Consider the following 21,279-nt stretch of genomic DNA (forward strand, 5'->3'; position numbering starts at 1 on the left):
TTTTTTTTTCTAATTTTATTTTATTTTTAAACTTTACAATATTGTATTAGTTTTGCCAAATATCAAAATGAATCTGCCACAGGTATACCTGTGTTCCCCATCCTGAACCCTCCTCCTTCCTCCCTCCCCATATCCTCCCTCTGGGTCCTCCCAGTGCACCAGCCCCAAGCATCCAGTATCGTGCATTGAACCTGGACTGGCGACTCATTTCATACATGATATTATACATGTTTCAATGCCATTCTCCCTAATCTCCCCTCCCTCTCCCTCTCCCACAGAGTCCATAAGACTGATCTATACTTCAGTGTCTCTTTTGCTGTCTCGTACACAGGGGTTATTGTTACCATCTTACCAAATGTATTCTTTTTAAAGGCTGAGTAATACTCCATTGTGTATATGTACCACTACTTTCTTATCCATTCATCTGCTGATGGATATCTAGGTTGCTTCCATTTCCTGGCTATTATAAACAGTGCTGCAATGAACATTGGGGTACACATGTCTCTTTCAATTCTGGTTTCCTTAGTGTGTATGCCCAGTAGTGGGATTTCTGGGTCATAAGGCAGTTCTATTTCCAGGTTTTTAAGGAATCTCCACACTGTTCTCCATAGTGGCTGTACTAGTTTGCATTCCCACCAACAGTGTAAGAGGGTTCCCTTTCCTCCACACCCTCTCCAGCATTTATTGCTTGTAGACTTTTGGATCACAGCCATTCTTACTGGGGTGAAATCGTACCTCATTGTGGTTTTGATTTGCATTTCTCTGATAATGAGTGATGTTGAGCATATTTTCATATGTTTGTTAGCCATCTGTATGTCTTCTTTGGAGAAATGTCTATTTAGTTCTTTGGTCCATTTCTTGATTGGGTCGTTTATTTTTCTGGAATTGAGCTGCAGGAGTTGCTTGTATATTTTTGAGATTAGTCCTTTGTCAGTTGCTTCATTTGCTATTGTTTTCTCCCATTCTGAAGGCTGTCTTTTCACCTTGCTTAGAATTTCCTTTGTTGTGCAGAAGCTTTTAATTTTAATTAGATCCCATTTGTTTATTTTTGCTTTTATTTCCAATATTCTGGGAGATGAGTCATAGAGGATCCTGCTGTGGTTTATGTCTAGAGTGTTTTGCCTATGTTTTCTTCTAGGAGTTTAATAGTTTCTGGTCTTATGTTTAGATCTTTAATCCATTTTGAGTTTATTTTTGTGTATGGTGTTAGAAAGTGTTCTAGTTTTATTCTTTTACAAGTTTTTGACCAGTTTTCCCAGCACCACTTGTTAAAGAGGTTGTCTTTTCTCCATTGTATATTCTTGCCTCCTTTGTCAAAGATAAGGTATCCATAGGTGCATGGAATTACCTCTGGCCTTTCTATTTTGTTCCACTGATCTATATGTCTGTCTTTGTGCCAGCACCATAATGTCTTCGTGACTGTAGCTTTATAGTAGAGACTGAAGTCAGTCAGGTTGATTCCTGCAGTTCCATTCTTCTTTCTCAAGATTGCATTGGCGATTCGAGGTTTTTTGTATTTCCATACAAATTGTGAAATTATTTGTTATAGTTCTCTAAAAAATACTGTTGGTAGCTTGATAGGGATTGCATTCAATCTATAAATTGATTCTTACCTTGCGTGTACAACACTCCGAGCCCCAGGAGAAGTTCCCAACGTCCAGCCTTAAGGCCCAGTACCTCTTGTTGCCTCCCCGCACACGGACTGTGTGTATGCCACGGGGGCCAATCTTTGTGTTGGCAGTGGGGCGTTCCAGCTCATACTTCTGCTTCTTGTGGTAGGACTTTCTCTTGCCCCCAGTCTTATGGCGCTTGTGTCAGTTGTCCCGAGAGATGCCCATCGCTCGGCACTGGCTGGAAAGAACTGCAATTTCTTTGTTTCTGAGCAAAGTGGTCTTCTCTGGTGGCTCAGCTGGTAAAGAATCTGCCTACAATGTGGGAGACCTGTGTTTGATCCCTGGATTGGGAAGATCCCCTAGAGAAGGTAACGGCTACGCACTTCAGCATTCTGGCCTGGAGAATTCCATGGGGTCACAAAGAGTCAGACATGACTGAGCAGCTTTCACTTGTCATTGAAATATAATCACAGGTTTCCCTGGTGGCTCACAGTAAAGACTCTGCCTTCAATTCAGGAAACCAGAGTTCGATCCTTGTGTCAGGAAAATTCCCTGGAGGAGGGAGGGCATGGCAACCTACACCAGTACTCTTGCCCAGAGAATCCCATGGACAGAGGAGCCTGGCAGGCTACAGTCCATACGGTTGGACGGAGTCAGACATAACTGACACAACTAAGCAGCAGCAACAATAAAGTATAATCACCCACAAAAGAAGCATAAATTAAATGAGAATTTTATAATAGCAATTTATAATGCCTTCTTTGTAATTTTTATTGAATCAATAGTTTTAAAATAATTGTAATGATTTTATACTATTTAAGTGTACGGTTTTTCCTGTGATCATGTATGGATGTGAGAGTTGGACTGTAAAGAAGGCTGAGCGCCAAAGAATTGATGGTTTTAAACTGTGGTGTTGGAGAAGACTCTTGAGAGTCCCTTGGACTGCAAGGAGATCCAACCAGTCCATTCTGAAGGAGATCAGCCCTGGGATTTCTTTGGAAGGAATGATGCTAAAGCTGAAACTCCAGTACTTTGGCCACCTCTTGCGAAGAGTTGATTCATTGGAAAAGACTCTAATGCTGGGAGGGATTGGGGGCAAGAGGAGAAGGGGACGACAGAAGATGAGATGGCTGGATGGCATCACTGACTCGATGGACGTGAGTCTGAGTGAACTCCGGGAGTTGGTGATGGACAGGGAGGCCTGGCGTGCTGCGATTCATGGGGTCGCAAAGAGTCAGACAGGACTGAGCGACTGATCTGATCTGATAATTTAAATGTTCTGATAAATAATTTATTTCAAAACAAAATATATAGTATTTAATAGATTAAAGTAAAAAGGAAATTAGATAGAACTAATTTTATAACATTATCATGGCAATTTTTATAGACAGAAATGGTAGACATGACAGGTATTTATGGTATTAAATTAGTAGATTTGAAGATGCATTTTTCTCAGTAAAATTCTCCAATTTCCAGTTGAGTAACAGATATTTTTAAATATCTTAGCTCTTACTTTATTCATTATTTGCCATGATAGCAATGGATGAAGAAAAGCACTCATACCCGAGAGAATCATCTCCTTTTACACATGGTCCAACTTTCAATACTGGAAAATCTGGGGGACTCATGAAGAAAAGTATTAAACACCTACAATTAAATTTAAAAAAAAAGAAAGAAACATTATAGTCACTAAACTTAATGTAGATATAGGGAACAGTAGCATAAATGAATGGTTTCTATAGTCTTCACCTTCTGTCTACTGACGGCAGATGTTCTAACTGTTGGGTAAGCACCTTAGAGAGGTCAAGAAAAATTATACCTCCTGTGCTTCATCTAAAGTTAGTACAGTGCCATAATGTGCTAAAATTTAATTTTATCTTTGTTCTGCTTCAAATGTTCCCTTGCTCCTTTCAAGTAATGTCTCAAATAAACTTCTTTCAGTAAAGGCAATGCCACAGAATCCATCTCTCTTCAACCTAAGGATGAAATAGATGCATTAGTGGTAAGCACAAAGAAAATTGAAACAACAATCCAAAAACTTTTCAATTCTAATATCTGTTCACCCCAGTGTCACTTTAGTTCGTCTTTTGTATGTGTCATTAATATTTTCATGGATCCTGATGGCTGTGCTTCATGGAAAGGCCAAATTATTCCACTGGTATTTAATAAATTTAAAGTAATATAAACAGATTCTGTGAATGACTTGCATTACGTTTAGAAGTGAATGTATTTACCAAAATTTAATCACTGATATCACTAAAGCTTACTTTGTTTCGTTGTTAATCTTGGTTTTCAGTAAACTTTTTCTACTCTGGACAATTTCAAGTTTGCCTTTTGTAGTACTCTCTCAAAAGTATGTGCTATTTTGAAATGTGTTTAACTTTTTCTAATATATGCAGCATTTCTAATCATAGTGTTACAGTAAGAGGACCCCCAATCAATACAAAGCGATTTTGTATCCTCAACTTTAAATCGATTCCTGTAGTGATTCTCCATTCATAGAAAGTAGTGTGCTATCTGCTTTGCTGAAACTTGGCATGTATTTGATGGTTTTTAAATTTTAAATCAGATATTGAGCTGCGTGCTAAGTCACTTCAGTCGTGTCCAATTCTTTACAACCCTGTGGACTGTAGCCTGCCAGGTTCTTCTATCCAAGGGATTTTCCAGGTAAGAATACTGGAGTGGGTGGCCATGCCCTCCTTCAGGGAATATTCACAACCTAGGGATCAAACCCACATTTCCTGTGTCTACCGCATTGGCTGGCAAATTCTTTGCCTACTTAGTGACCTGGGAAGCCCAACCTATGATGCAGCTTAACTAAATCACAGATGAGGAAATCCTTGGTATAGTCCCAGCATCTTGTGGTCAGTCAATATATGTTCTGTTTTGTTCCCCAAAGAGCCTAGCAGTGTTAGCACTGGGGCAAGACAGCTGAAAATATACTCTTAATTTAGTATACAATATGCTGTGTGTGTGTGTGTGTGTGTGTGTGAAAGATTAGAGGGCCATCGTAACCTCCCTGCATTGACCCATGTTCTCCAAATGTTTCCATCCTTGCTAACTCCATATCCTTGCTCTTGGACCAGCAGGGACAGAGAGGGGACTGTGCTAAGAGGTTGGATTAATACTTTGGATTAATAGATTCTATTTATATTTTACATACATCCTGTACCAGTGCTATAGGACAAACACTAGTACATCAAACCATTATGATTCCACTTTTGTGTTTATGCAACATCCAAAAAGGTTTGTTGCCCTAAGATAAAGAAAGAGTGAGTCTAAATTCACTTAAGTGTATGTAGGTGATATTGAAAATTTTCAGACATACCATGAAAGTAACAATTGTCAGGATTAGTGACGGGAATAACTCCTCTCCTGGGAAAGACATATTCTGTGCTATGAAGCAGAACAAACCTTGATCAATATAAAGTGTCACGATCAGTCCAAGTCTAGGTCCTGAGCTCATTACTTTTCCTTATGCTTTTCCAAAAACATTGATTTCACAGACTTAAAAAAAAAAAATGCAGAAGGGCTTTCCACATCCAGGAGAAGTTTTATAGTTGCTCCAGTGCCAAACACCCAAGCTCAGATTCCTAGTAAACTGCAGCACTTGGAAGTGAGTTCTAGAGGTATGTGTACACACTGCCTCCATTCTGCTTTGATTCTGAGGTGTTTCAGAGGTTCTGTGCTCAGTTTCTATTTCCCAGCACTGATAGAACATTTTGTAGTCTATAAAAATGAAACAGAGATAAACTCATCAGAAATAAAAATTTTAAAAATTAACATTCGCTTACTACAAATATAGTCTTTCCATGTAATTGAATTATTTGAAGAGAATAGAAATATCTTCACTCTCTCCCTTCTTTTGTCTAGTCTATAAAATAAATTTTCCTTTTAGACATTATCAAGTATACTTTTGCTAAAACAATATGAAGGACAGAAAGGGAAAGTGACAACATCTATAAGATCAAATTTTTATGTTCCCCATTTCCTTTGGAAAGTATTTATTACCAGGTAACAGAAAACTTAGCCATTTATTTGAATAAAGCAATTAATATAAAAGTATATAGAGATTATACTTTCTATTAAGATTTAGATATGATCTAAGAAACATCATTTATGTATACTCTGCCATAATCCACTCCCCAATCACACATACATGATGCCAACAGCAAAACACTTAGTGTTCAAGGATCCATGGAACCAAATGTTCTGTTGAAGTATACTATCAATATTAGTAATATAATACCAAGTATTTGTGATATAATCATATTTAGAAGGTGTTGCAGTTAAGATTCTATTGAGCAATCATTTCTATGTTGCTGACTATGTGGAGTTGGATGAATATATTTGTTCCGAATAAAAGTCCACAGGGGGTTGAAAGCAGATGATGATTTCAGAGAAAGGTAAGGTTTTTCTAGTGAGTATCTGCAGAGGGCATGCAGAAGATGAAGCTGTTGAGCTCAGCCAGCACCAGATGAAAAAATCCTGTAATGCCATGTGGAAATCATTGAATTTTAGGTATACAATATGTCAGCAGAGGCTTGTCAGCAGCAACTGGTATAATCTGGAAAATTTTTTTACAGAAAGCTAAAAGTGTCAAAATGATTATTCTGTCTGTGCCTTTTATTAATTTTGCATCCATATGTTGTAAATTTGGATGCCATTCTGTGCTGACGCCACAAGTATTCTATTCAGTGGTTAGCCACTTTATAAGTCCTAATGTGTTTGCTTCTCAGTCTGGCTGCTTGATGAACAGCATAATGCATTGTCTAAAGTAAAGCCTTCCAAATCCTACCTTCAAGGCCAAATTGCCTTGTGTGCTACTTTCCTTTCAAGGGCAGGAGACAGCCTCTCTAGGGTCCTCTGAATGTCTTCAGCAGGTTTTGTGGCCTTTCTTTTGTTCTATTTTTTTTTAATCTCTGGCTTCAGCACCCTTGTCATTGCTGTCTGGTATCCTGTTGCTATCTCCTCTACAGACAGTAATGGCTGTGCAAGGTGACCTTCCCCAAATTGATATCCCACCTCCACATTTTCTCTTAGAACCAGTCATTTGGCTTTGCTCCTTACCAACTGGGATTCACTGGTACTTGCTTTTCCATCATTGGCTAGAGCATCATGAGGCTCAGAAGCAAATCTGACCATATCTACTGGGTCAAAAGTGACTGTACTGAATGAAATCCCCTCACCAGCTCACTAGTTGTTTTCACTTCTTAATTTTCTCCCACAGCCCTATTCCAATTCAACAGGTTCCTGTTTAGGTTTTACTTAAGACACTTTTTTCCTAGAAGATATGTTTTCTTGAAATGGAAACAGGATACAGCCCCCCTGAGAATCAACATTCTAAGTGATTTGTAAAATACAGTTCTCTGGTGCCTCAAATGGTAAATAATCTGCCTGCAATGCAGGTCACCTGGGTTCAATCCCTAGATCGGGAAGATCCCCTGGATAAGGGAATGGCTACCCGCTCCAGCATTCTTGCCTGGAGAATTCCATGTACAGAATAGCCTGGCAGCCATGGGGTCTCAAAGAGTTGGAAGCATGCTTCCATCTTTAACGATGTCTTGTCAAGAATCTTTCATTTTGCTTTTTGCTTTAGTCGCCATACACTCAAGACAGTTTAATTCCTCATGAATTCTAGACTACTGGGCCTTCTTGGGAATAGGCATTGTCTTTTTCAGTGGTGAAAATTTTCAACAGACAAATTCCAGGTAGTCTGAACATTGTATTTCTTAGAAGAGCATAACAAATGCCATAAATTATAGTGGAATAGTTAAAATAATGAATTATCATCTTATGACATCATCAGCATCCATGGCCCCAGAAACTGAAATCAGACAGTTCTTGGTGTTCCAGAAGACTCTTAGGCCCTGGATTGTTTCAGGGGCAGTAAACAGAAAGTTGCCCTCAGCACAGAACCTAGTGCATACTCACTGGCAAACCTACTATCCTTGTTTCTAAATCTGAAATTTTGTACATGGGAAGTCCATTGTCGATTGTATATTTTCCCTTTTTGGATCAGCTCTAGAGGCATATAGTAATTTTTTATTTCTGTTCATTTTTTGCTTGCTTATTCTTGCTTTTCTTAAAATTCAGGGATTTTCGTGAAATGCATCTCACTTTGGCTCTTTTCTCTTAAGTTCAGAGTAGAATTAGGTAAACACTTATATTCTGCATCCTGCAAAAAGTTTTCTTCTATTATTTATTTATTTTTCTTATGTTTTGTTTTCTCTTTGTGTAATTCTTACTATTACATATCAGCTTTACTGGATCTATTTTACATGTCTCTGATATTTCCTTCATAATCTTTATCTATTCATGTACTTTGCTTTGTATTTAATCTTTCTGTACAAAATTTCTGATTTCCGTCATCTATCCTTAATTTAAACTACTGTATTGTCTTGCTTTGAGTTCCCCTAGACAAGGACAATGTAGAAAAATTTAGTTATGTGAAGTTTATTTGGAAGGAAAACTCTGGAAACCTCAGTATAGGAGTAAGGAAGTAAAATAAGAAACGTAAGGAAACCCATGTAATGTGCATTCTCAAACAGGCTAAAGACATACCTCCACTTGTGCACAGAGCAGTTGCTTTGTGCAACTGATAAGCTTTCTTTGAAGCAGCTGAAGCTTAGCAGTTGAACTTAAGCAACCAAACATATGGGACAACTATGGCTGGCACCACATCTAAGGGAGGAGCAGGCTGAGGTGTTTATAAGCTGGCTCTCTCCAATCACTAGTTGACAACTGGTCCATAGAGAGTTGAGTCCTGGCATGTCTTCCCTGCTCTGTGCTTAAGTAGGGCTATCCCTCAAGGCCAGATCAAGCCTCCAGCAAGAAAATAAATAAATGCTGGTTACATGAAGATAATGAAGTCAATGAATATGGGTAGAGTATGCACAGCATCTGTTATAAAGAGTATTGGTGGAATTTATGTAATAAGAAAATCTTCTCCCGGCCCAGAATTGTGTCTACAAAAAGAACTCTTTTTGTAGAGAAGAAGATGCTTTTATTATTATTAAGCATTAGATCTGAATGTGATGGGCATCATGGGCCATTCATCAAGAGATGAAAAGACAGGGAGAGATCTCATCCTTTTATAGCCAAGCAGATACAAACCATTACATACTTGTTCTCAATGTAAAAAACAAGTAATCCCCAAATAAGAGGTCCTGATAGCACACAGAGAGCATCCTAACTTTGCATAATTATTGGTTAGCTAATTGGGTTCATCCAGGAAAAAGCAAACTTCTCGTATCTTTATGACAGGAAGTAGTTTTGCAACCTGGAGCAAGGCCCCTACCAAAGTTAGGCTTCTACCATCCCCTCACAGAAACTAGAAGACAGATGCCTGTTTTGGTGCTTGCATTTAAAAGGAGAAAGACATTCCTAGGACATAAAACTGACAAAAGGCCTAACTTATATCTTCCAAAGGGTTTATGTACTTTTCAAAGAGAGGAGAAAGTACTTACAATCAGAAGTTTTTTTAAATTAAAGACTCTGGGAGGGGGAAAAACAAAAAATTGCTCCGAGAAAAAGGAGTGAGGGTACAGCTCTGACAAGATTTCCTCACAGAGCTGACTGTTTGGGCCACAGATGCTATAATCTAGAAGAGTTCTTGCCTGTTTAGTCTCAGGGAGCAAGGCAAAGGCAAAAGTAACTGAGATCCTCTTCAGGGTCAGCCATTGCATCTCTACCACAGACAAATATGTACACACACACACACACATATATATATATATATACATTTATACACATACATACATTTGTACAAAATCCCTATGTGAGGATGCAATTTGAACGGATGAACGTACTAGAAAAGAATTTCTACATAAGTGTAGTTACAAATGCTTTTCAATTAATCATTCAGACAATCCCATTCAGCCCAAGGTATAAATAATTCATTTGTTTCTATTTGAATTTCATGACAGAGAAAGTTGTACAGATAAGAGACTTATTTATTACTGAAGAGGATTTGTATTAAAAGAAAGTTCTCTGGGCATTAATAATAATAAAAAAAAAATCTGCAGAAAACACTCAGTAAATTATAACTCTAAGGATAAAATATAACAAGAGTAATTGCTAAAGTAAAAACCAAAATATAAAACTTTTGTGTACTATGTATTATGTGTTTCCAACATTTCTTTTATTGTTTAGCTTATTCCTGGCACTGGTAGAGTTTTCAGGAGGATAATTAGGATATTTGAATGCATCGCCTTTTTTAGTTCATATCTGTTTTTATATTGTTTTGAACCTTAGATATTTAGCATAATAATATTTAGCAAGTCATGTTTGACTAATGCTATTATTGTTATTATTATCATCGTTTTACCATTGAAGAATTAGAAGGTCAAAACTAGTGAGGTCACTTATCATAATTTATATACTATTGAGGGGAAGAGTTGCAATTTTTGCTCTAGTACCCATGATCAGAATCTGGACTGTCGAAGCTAATATGACATGTGTTCTTTCAGAGTTATATCATCCATTTGATGTGCTGTATGATTCATTTGAAAGTTAAAATTCAAGAACATAGACATGGTGATTTTGATTTTTTTTCTTATTCTGAAACGCATGAGCTCTTTGGCTTAGAGTAGTTTTCAAATGTATGATCTCTTGGAGTAAAGTAGTACATTTAAATTAATTTAATAATAATTAGCTTTTTCCAATAGTCATGTATGGACGTGAGAGCTGGGCCATAAAGAAGGCTAAACACCAAAGAATTGATGCTTTTAAACTGTGGTCCTTGAGAAGACTCTTGAGAGTCCCTTGAACTGCAAGGAAATCCAACTAGTCAATCCTAAAGGAAATCAATCCTGAATATTCATTGAAAGACTGATACTGAAGCTGAAGCTCCAATACTGTGGCCACCTGCTGTGACGAGGCAACTCATTGGAAAAGACCCTGATGCTGGGGAACACAGAAGGCAGGAGGAGAATGAGATGACAGAGGATGATATGGTTGGATGGCATCACTGACTCAATGGACATGAATTTGAACAAGCTCGGGGAGATGGTAAAGGACAGGAAAGCCTGGTGTATTGCAGTCCATGAGGTCACAAAGAGTTGGACCCCACTGAGTGACTGAACTGAACTGAATAATTCTTGCATCCCTAGAATAAACCCAGTCTGATCACGGTGTATGAGCTTTTTGATGTCTTGCTGAATTCCGTTTGATAATATTTTGTTGAGGATTTTTGCATCTATGTTCATCATTGATACTGGCATGTAGTTTTCTTTTTTTGTGTTGTCTTTGTCTGGTTTTGGTATCAGGGTGATGGTGGCCTTTATAGGATGAGTTTGGAAGTGTTCCTTCCTCTGCAGTTTTTTGAGTTTTAGGATAGGCATTAGCTCTTCTCTAAATGTTTGATAAAATTCTGTGAAGCCATCTGGTCCTGGGCGTTTGTTTTTTGGGAGATTTTTGAACACAGCTTCAATTTCAGTGCTTGTAATTGGGTTCTTCATAATTTCTATTTCTTCCTGGTACAGTCTTGGAAGATTGAGCTTTTCTAAGAATCTGTCCATTTCTTCCAGGTTATCAATTTTATTGCCATATAGTTGTTCATAATAGTCTTTTGCAATCCTTTGTATTTCTGTGTTGCCTGTTGTAACCTCTCCTGTTTCATTTCTAATTTTGTTGACTTGATTCTTCTCTCTTTTTTTCTTGATGAGTCTGGCTAAAGGTTTGTCACTTTTGTTTATCTTCTCAAAGAACCACTTTTAGTTTTATTAATCTTTACTATTGTTGCTTTCATTTAATTTTCATTTATTTATGCTCAGTTGTTTATGATTTCTTTCCTTCTACTAATTTTGAGGCTTCTTGTTCTTTTTTCTACAGTTGTTTTAGGTGTACAGTTAGGTTATCTATTCAATGTTTTCCTTGTTTCTTCAGGTAGGATTGTATTGCTATAAACTTCCGTCTTATAACAGCTGTTGCTGCATAGGTTTTGAGTTGTTGTCTTTTCCTTGTCATTTTTTTATAGACTTTTTTTATTTCCCTTTTGATTTCTTCAGTAACATATCGGTTATTTATAAATGTATTGTTTAATCTCCATTTGTTTGTATTTTTTTACAGTTTTTTTCTTGTAATTGATGTCTACTTTTATAGCATTGTGGTCAGAAAAGATGTTTGACACAATTCCAATTTTCTTAAATTTACTGCGGTTTCATTTGTGACCCTAGATGTGATCTATTCTGGAGAATGTTCCATGTGCACTTGAGAAGAAGGTGTATTCTTCTGCATTTGAATGGAATGTCCTGAAGATATCAATGAGATCCATCTCATTTAGTGCCTCATTTAAGACTTGTGTTTCTTTAATTAATTTTCTGTTTTGATGATCTGTCCATTGGCGTGAGTGGGGTTTTAAAGTCTTGTATTATTATTGTTCTTATTATTATTCAGAGAAATATCAATAACCTCATATATGCAGATCACACCACCCTTATGGCAGAAAGTGAAGAGGAACTAAAAAGCCTCTTGATGAAAGTGAAAGAAGAGAGTGAAAAAGTTGGCTTAAAGGTCAACATTCAGAAAACTAAGATCATGGCATCTGATCCCATCACTTCATGGCAAATGGATGGGGAAAGAGAGGAAACAGTGGAAACAGTAGCTGACTTTATTTTTGGGGGCTCCAAAATCACTGCAGACGGTGATTGTAGTCATGAAATTAAAACACACTTACTCCTTGGAAGGATAGTTATGACCAACCTAGACAGCATTTTAAAAAGCAGAGACATTACTTTGTCAGCAGAGGTCCATCTAGTCAAGGCTATGGTTTTTCCAGTAGTCATGTACGGATGTGAGAGTTGAACTATACAGAAAGCTGAGCACTGAAGAATTGATGTTTTTGAACTGTGATGTTGAAAAGACTCTTGAGAGTCCCTTGGACTGCAAGGAGATCCAACCAGTCCATCCTAAAGGAGATCAGTCCTGGATGTTCATTGGAAGGACTGATGTTGAAGCTGAAGCTCCAATACTTTGGCCAACTGATTGGAAGAGCTGACTCATTTGAAAAGACCCTGATGCTGGGAAAGTTTGAGGCCAGGAGGAGAAGGGGGTGACAGAGGATGAGATGGTTGGATGGCATCACCGACTCAATGGACATGGGTTTGGGTAGACTCCAGGAGTTGTTGATGGACAGGGAGGCCTGACGTGTTGCAGTTCATGGGGTCACAAAGAGTCGGACACGACTGAGTGAGTGAACTGAACTGAACTGATTATTATTGTGTTACTATTAATTTCTCCTTTTATGTCTGTTAGTGTTTGTCTTATGTATTGAGGTGCTCCTATATTGGGGGCTTAGATATTTACAATGCTATGTCTTCCTCTTGGATTGATCCCTTGATGGTTATGTGGTTTCCTTCTTTATCTCTTGTAATCTTTATTTTAAGGTCTGTTTTGTCTGGTATGAGGATCGCTACTTCAGCTTTCTTTTGCTTCCTATTTGCATGGAATATATTTTTCCATCCTCTCACTTTCAGTCTATATCTGTCTTTAGGTCTGAAGTGTGTTTCTTCCAGACATCATATGTATGGGTCTTGTTTTTGTATCCATTCTGCCAAAAGAATGTATCCATTCTTTTGGTTGGAGCATTTAATCCATTTATGTTTAAAGTAATTATTGATATATATGTTCCTATTGCCATTTTCTTAATTGTTTGGGGTTGATTTTGCAGGTCTTTTTCTAACTCTTGTGTTTCTGGACTATATAAGTCCCTTTAACATTTGTTTTAAAGCTGGTTTGCCAGTACTGAATTCCCTTAAATTTTGCTTATCTGAAAAGTTTTTTATTTCTCTATCAATTTTGAATGAGATCCTTTCTGGGTACAGTAATCTTTGTTGTACATTTTCCCCATACTTCAAATATATCCTGCCATCCCCTTCTGGCCTGCAGAGTTCCTGCTGAAAGATCAGCTGTTAAACATATGGGGTTTCCCTAGTGTTTTACTTGTTGCTTTTCCCTTGATGATTTTAGTATTATTTCTTTGTGTTTAGTCTTTGTTAGTTTGATTAGTATGGGTCTTGGCATATTTCTGCTTGGGTTTACCCTGTATGGGACTCTTTGTCCCTCTTGAACTTGATTGACTATTTCCTTTTCCATGCTGGGGAAATGTTTCAACTATAATCTCTTCAAAACTTTTTTTCATACACTTTCTTTCTCTCTTACTCTTCTGGGACCCTATAATTTGAATGCTGGTGTGTTTGATTTTGTTCCAGAGGTCTCTGAGATTATCCTCAGTTCTTCTCATTCTTTTTACTTTATTCTGCTCTTCAGAAGTTATTTCCAACATTTTATCTTCCAGTTTACTGATTCATCCTTATGCTTCAGATATTCTGCTATTGATTCCTTCTAGAGTATTTTTAATTTCTGTGATTGTTTTGTTTGTCTATGTTTCAGTTCAGTTCAGTTACTAAGTTGTGCTTGACTCTTTGCGACCCCATGAATTGCAGCATGTCAGGCCTCCTTGTCAATCACCAACTCCTGGAGTCTACCCAAACTCATGTCCATCGAGTCGATGATGCCATCCAGCCATCTCATCCTCTGCCGTCCCCTTCTCCTCCTGCCCCCAATCCCTCCCAGCATCAGGGTCTTTTCCAATGAGTCAACTCTTCGCATGAGGTAGCCAAAGTATTGGAGCTTCAGCTTCAGCATCAGTCCTTTCAATGAATACCCAAGACTGATCTCCTTTAGGATGGGCTGGTTGGATCTCCTTGCAGTCCAAGGGACTCTCAAGAGTCTTCTCCAACACCAAAGTTCAGAAGCATCAATTCTTCACTTCTCAGCTTTCTTCACAGACCAACTCGCACATCCATACATGACCACTGGAAAAACCATACCCTTGGCTAGATGGACCTTTGTTGGCAAAGTAATGTCTATGCTTTTCAATATGCTATCTAGGTTGGTTATAACTTTCCTTCCAAGGAGTAAGAATCTTTTAATTTCATGGCTGCAATCACCATCTGCAGTGATTTTGGAGCCCAGAAAAATAAAGTCTGACACTGTTTCCATTGTTTCCCCATCTATTTCCTATGAAGTAATGGGACCAGATGCCATGATCTTAGTTTTCTGAATGTTGAGCTTTAAGCCAACTTTTTCACTCTCCTCTTTCACTTTCATCAAGAGGCTTTTTAGTTCCTCTTCACTTTCTGCCGTAAGAGTGATGTCATCTACATATCTGAGTTTATTGATATTTCTCCCAGCAATCTTGATTCCAGCTAGTGCTTCTTCCAGCCCAGCGTTTCTCATGATGTACTCTGCATATAAGTTAAATAAGCAGGGTAACAATATACAGCCTCAACATACTCCTTTTCCTTTTTGGAACCAGTCTGTTGTTTCATGTCCAGTTCTAACTATTGCATCCTGACCTGCATATAGGTTTCTCAAGAGCCAGGTCAGGTGGTCTGGTATTCCCATCTCTTTCAGAATTTTCCACAGTTTATTGCAATCCACACAGTCAAAAGCTTTTGCATAGTCAATAAAGCAGGAATAGATGTTTTCTGGAACTCTCTTGCTTTTTCTATGATCCAGGGGATGTTGGCAATTTTATCTCTGGTTTCTCTGCCTTTGCTAAAACCAGCTTGAGCATTGGAAGTTCATGGTTCACGTATTGATGAAGCCTGGTTTGGAGAATTTTAAGCATTACTTTACTAGCGTGTGAGATGAGTGCAATTGTACACCCTTTCTTTAACTATTCTAGGTCTTTGTTAACTGATTCTTTCATTTTCTCCATTCTGTTTTTAAGGTTTTTGATCATGTTTACTATCATTATTCTGAATTATTTTTCAGATAGTTTGCCTATTTCCTCTTCATTTATTTGGTCTTTTGTGTTTCTAGTTTGTTCCTTCATTTGTGTAGTATTTCTCTGCCTTTTTATCATTTAAAAAAAAATTGTGTTTGAGGTCCCCTTTTCTCAGGCTTTAAGGATGAATTCTTCCTTCCTTTTTATTTCTGGTTTTCTAAGGTTGGTCCAGTTGTTTGTGTAAGCTTTGTATAGGGTGAGCTTCGTGCTCAGTTTTGTGTGTGTGTGTGTGTGTGTGTGTGTGTGTGTGTATGTGTTTGTTTGTTTGTTTTTCCTCTGATGGACAAGGCTGAGTGAAGTGGTAATCCTGTCTGCTGATGATTGGGTTTGTATTTTTGTTTTGTTTGTTGTTTAGATGAGGAGTCTTGCACAGGTTGTATGATACCAGATATTATATTCAAGTGGTTTCCTCTATGTGAGTTCTCACTATTGGAAACTCCTTAGGGTTAGTTCTCTGGTAGTCTGGGGTCTTGCAGTCAGTTCTCCCACTGAAAACGCTCAGGGCTTAATCTTTTTGTAAGTTCAAAATGAGAATTATTTCAGATTTCTCAGAAAGCTTGTCTGACAGAAAAGGTCCTGAAGTGATGCTCTCATTATATGTTCAGCCAAGAAGCAGGAATCAGCAGCAATCCTTTTTTTTTTTTTTTTTAATCCTTTGAAATTTAGTGAATCAATTGCTAGTTTGGGAAAGGAGAGTCAAGAAAAATAAAATACAATTAATATTATTTATGGTAACTTTTGAGCTTCTCAGGATGCTCAGCAGATTAACAATCCACCTATAATGCAGGAGACTTAGGTTTGACCCCTGAGTTGGGAAGATTTCTTGGAGCAGAGAATGGCAACCCACTCCAGTATTATTTCTCGGAGAGTCTCATGGACAGAGGAGCCATGTAGGATAAAACCTATAGGTTGCAAAGAGTCAGACATGACTGAGCAAGCATGTGTTAATTTTTCACTGAATTTTACTTCCCTGAAATCCTTGCAAAATGAGCTGGACTTGAATCCCAACTTTGCTGAGGTTACTTAAGTCTTTTAAACTCAATATCCTAATTTGAATTATGTGAATGCTATGCAATGTTATTGAAAGGTTAGAGACAACATGAGTGAAAAACTTTGCACACATGAGTAAAGTCAGAAGCATCTGAACTGAACTGATCAGTCATGTGTAATAACTCAGTTGCAGTGCTCACAAAAATCTTGGGTATGCAGCTCACTCAGAATCAAGGTCAACATAATGCTTAACAACCATTGCTTTAACTTACTCCTGTATGAGGTGGCAAATGATAGCAGAGTGAGGGTAGGACCTATTCCCATGGGAATGAGCCTGTGAAAGAAGCCTCTGTTTTGCTCACTTTCATGGAGAGCAAGTAACCATTTCACCACCTCTCAAAAAGTATCTATAAAATTCTGGTTTTCTTAAAGAACAGTGGCATTGTGGGTTCATTGCCTGCAAATGATTACTTGTCAGACACAAAAGCAATACTTTTCTTCCAGTGGAGTTAATGGCATTTCTATCGCTTCTTTTTGGGGATTTAGTATTTTTCATTTAGCTGATTAAAATGTGCAGCTACTTATGTCAGATTAAAAAAAAATCAAACTCTTAAAATTATTTTGAAGTCTTTAAATGACTTATGCCAGATTTTTACTTTCCATTTGGGGAAAATTTGCTTAGATTATATCCTTTTGTCATCTCCTCAGTAAATGTTAAATCGATGTAAAATGAGTGGATTTGTATTTATAAAAATAACTTTTTTCACAGGAAGAAGAATTAAGAAAAAGTGGGGAAGCCAAGTATGCCCACTTGAGTGATGAACTTCATGTATTAATTGAAGTGTTTGCTCCACCGGGGGAGGCTTATTCACGTATGAGCCACGCTTTGGAAGAGATTAAAAAATTTCTGGTTCCCGTAAGTATTTTTCATTTTCTACAAAGATGTTTCTCATCAGTTCCTATTAAAAATGTGCCTTTGATCTTCACTGACTTTCTAGAAAACAAGTTTATGTTGCAGATTAATTATTTGTAGAGTTAATGTGAAAGTGAAAATAAAAAGGCATACAAAAAACACTTAGCACAGGCTCTGGCATATTGCTACCAAGTGGTGATTTGGCAATTGTTTTTCTTCAGCATGTTACATGCGATCCTTCACAGCCATGAAGAGTAAGACAATTAACACTAAAGCTTAAATACATAACTGAAGTTGTATACTTTTCTTTTGTTTCTTAATTACTTGTTGGTTGACATGTATTATTCATAACTTTTAATTAACATAGAAAATATTTCCAGGTATAGTGGAAGGGGAAAGAGACTCAATATGCAATATGTGTAATGACAATGATAGTATTTGGAATGATCATGTACTTTTATGCAATAGTATTCCAGGTGCTGATTCATTGTAAAACATAATGTAAAATAATCAATATTAATAAAACTAAACATTTATTGACATCATGCAAAAGTCAGAAAAATAAAATCATTGCACTGTATGAGAGAAACAGAACATTCAGTGTTCAGAAAACGTAAGCCAGCATATTCAGGGTTGCATTTGAATAGAATTTTCTACTGATTTTCTAAGAAATAGAAGAAGGTTAAATAATGAAGCTTTCCTAAAGGTCAACAATTTAGCATTCCAGGAAGAGGTTGTTTGAACAGAAAGCTTGGCATCAGGCTTGGACCTGGGAATAAAATAATTAGAGAATGCTGAGTAAAGTTTTCTGGATTTGTCCTGGCAGATGTCTTCAGCAGAGAGAAAAAAAGAGTAGCTGAGATTTATCTGTGCAATGGAGAAACACTATAGATTTCTAAACTAAGTAATAAACTCAGAGGAAATGTGGGTAAGATTATTGATTGGCAGTCATTTTGAAAATAGGGAAAACAACAACAACAACAGAATTTCACAACAGAAAAGTACAAAAATATAACCATACAACCTATGTGTATGCCCAGTTTTAAAATTTCTGTCAAGATGAGGTTATAGAATAATCCCATACCACTCTGATTATTCCATAACTTTGTATACACCCAGAATTTCTGCCCAATTTATTATCTGGTACTTATCTGAACATCTTCCTAAATAGATCGTATATTTCTTAAGAATGAGGATGCTATGTCCTCTCTTCCTTTTGTTTTTGAACTAAATGCCTGGTGCTGTTGGGTAAATAGTTTTATTATATTTAGCTCAGACCAGCCCAACCTTTGGTGATCTAAGCAGTATCAAAAAAGACTAGAACTGCCTACATTATTAATTCATTTTGTGACTGTAGACAAGTCAGTTAAATTTCCACAACTTTAGCTTCAGTTCAGTTCAATTGCTCAGTTGTGTCTGATTCTTTGTGACCCCATGGACTATAGCATGCCAGACTTCCCTGTACTTCACCAACTCCTGGAGCTTGCTCAAAATCATGTCCATCGAGTCAGTGATGCCATCCAACCATCTCATCTTCTGTCGTCCCCTTCTCCTCCTGCTTTCAATCTTTTCCAGCATCAGAGTCTTTTCCAAAGAGTCAGTTCTTCACATCAGGTGGCCAAAGTATTGGAGTTTCAGTGACATCAATCCTTCCCATGAATATTCAGGACTGATTTCCTTTAAGACTGACTGTAGGTTATTCATCTTTAAAAAGATGGTAGTAAAATAGGTATTGTGAATACTAAAAATAGCAGATATTGTTATTGTGAACAATAATAATAACAAGCATTGTGAATATTAAGTGGGATAATGCATATGAAAGGACACAGAAAATTATAAAGGATGATATATGTTTTATTATATATTATATATAAGTAAATTTGCATTTTTAATCTATTTTATTATTGTAGTAGGAACTTGGAATGACATTTTAAAGTGAAATATGTAAGATGAAATACTATTTCATTACTACAAGATTTTAGACCTAGTCTGTAGGCTAGGTTGACCCTATTTTGTTATAAATACCAGCGATACATTTCACTTACCTCTTGGACTTCTTGATACTTGTAATCATTTGATTTATTTCTTCTCCACTGAATTATCCTCTATGAGGGCAGGCCTGGCCACGCCTTTCATACTACCCACATTTAGATTCATACCTGGCACACTAACTGTTTGATAGTCTGATGGAGGGAGTCACTGGAGATGATGCAAGGGGTTAAACAGCTATCTAGGTGAGATTTGGGGAACAGTCAACATGCTTTCCCTAAACAGATCTACATGTGGTTGAAAACCTTCCTTTGATCAGTGTGTTCTGCTCCTGCTTCCTCTCAGTTTTATCTTTGCCCATCCAAATCTTCCTCACTGTACATCCAACATTCCAGGCTTCCTCTTTACTAAGGACCTTTGACAATTCTTCTCCAAAATATTGACAACAGGTCCCAGCTCACAGGGTAGCACTGCAGGAAATTCTTCCCTCACCATACAATCTAAAGCAGCCTCCCTGTATTTGTACAGCCTTATTATATTGTGTCTGCAACACCGTCTGACACTCAGTTTCTGCAGTTCACTGTCCTGTCACTCCCTGGCCCTCTTCACTTATATATTTTCCTCATAACTTTGTGCCAGGTACATAAGGAAGCACTTAATAAATGTTTTTTATGAATGAAGAAAGCTTTAAAAATATTCTGATATCTCTCAATGTTGAATTAGCAAATTTTACAATCAATGAAGCAATATTATTTGGTAAATGTTGCCCATTTTGCTTTGCTGGTCTCAGCACCAAGCAGAGGATAGCATCTGTTCACTTCACTCAACATCAGAACTGCAAGGAGTGAAAATTATCTGCCAGTTCTTTTTCATTTATCTGGAATCACTTAGTGATTTGTGTTTCTTTTGATGTTTATATGAAGGTCCATAGAAATGCTAACATATCAAGATACTAATATTTACAAACATCGCAGGTGAAGAATTATGCCCAGGAAGAGGCAAGCTGAAACAACACAGAAGGCTACTGTCAGATAACGTCCACTGACGTCAGATTCCTCTGTTCATGTTACATAACACTCCTCTAACTTGCAGCATCTTCCCATGGTTAAAACCTTCACCTCTATCTGTGTCACTCAACATCTATATAGCTTGTCCTACAATGGGCCATAATCATCTAAGACTGCCAACTGTAGAACATATAACTCAATATTATTGCTGTGTGGAAAATTTTCAGCTGGATAGTTTCCATTCAGTCTTATCAAAACAAGTACAGTGGCAGGTCAATAAAGCATCAATAAATTGAACTCTGCTGATTTTAAATCTCTAATGTGTTGAGAAGGTACTGTATTAAGGACTTCCATATATTAGCTAACTTGTCTTGCAAACAAGGTTAGAAGCATCAAATAAATTATTTGACAAATAATGACAAAAGGGATATAAAACCCTAAACTAATACATATTTCAATATGTGAATGCCCTTCTCTTCACTTTATAAGATATAAAAGGAAACAAGTATTATCATTATTACATTTTGTAACACTCCTTGTAAAAACATTGACTGGTTTGATCTCATTTCAATCCAAGGGACTCTCAAGAGTCTTCTCCAGCACCACAGTTTGAAAGCATCAATTCTTCTGCGCTCAGCCTTCTTCATGGCCCAACTCTCAATCTGTTCAGTTCAGTTCATTTCAGTTCAGTCGCTCAGTCGTGTTGGACTCTTTGAGACCCCATGAATCACAGCATGCCAGGCCTCCCTGTCCATCACCAACTCCCAGAGTTCACTCAGACTCACATCCATCGAGTCAGCGATGCCATCCAGCCATCTCATCTTCTGTCGTCCCCTTCTCCTCCTGCCCCCAATGCCTCCCAGCCTCAGAGTCTTTTCCAATGAGTCAACTCTTTGCATGAGGTGGCCAAAGTACTGGAGTTTCAGATTTAGCATCATTCCTTCCAAAGAAATCCCAGGGCTGATCTTCAGA

The 21,279-nt window shown here is 37.5% G+C and overlaps 1 protein-coding gene across 1 annotated transcript in view; it reads left to right on the top strand.

Annotated features, from left to right (window-relative positions):
* KHDRBS2 (KH domain containing, RNA binding, signal transduction associated 2) overlaps positions 1 to 21,279 on the top strand; it is a gene marked incomplete at its 3' end in the record, with an annotated part of 482,841 nt that overhangs the window by 392,458 nt on the left and 69,104 nt on the right. Inside the window, exon 4 of the mRNA XM_010837108.1 lies at positions 17,168 to 17,314. Coding sequence (XP_010835410.1) covers positions 17,168 to 17,314 — 147 coding nt within the window. The remainder of the gene's footprint in view (positions 1 to 17,167; positions 17,315 to 21,279) is intronic.

Source organism: Bison bison, unplaced genomic scaffold, assembly GCF_000754665.1.
Source record: "Bison bison bison isolate TAMUID 2011002044 unplaced genomic scaffold, Bison_UMD1.0 scf7180017864071, whole genome shotgun sequence".
Classification (NCBI taxonomy): domain Eukaryota; kingdom Metazoa; phylum Chordata; class Mammalia; order Artiodactyla; family Bovidae; genus Bison; species Bison bison.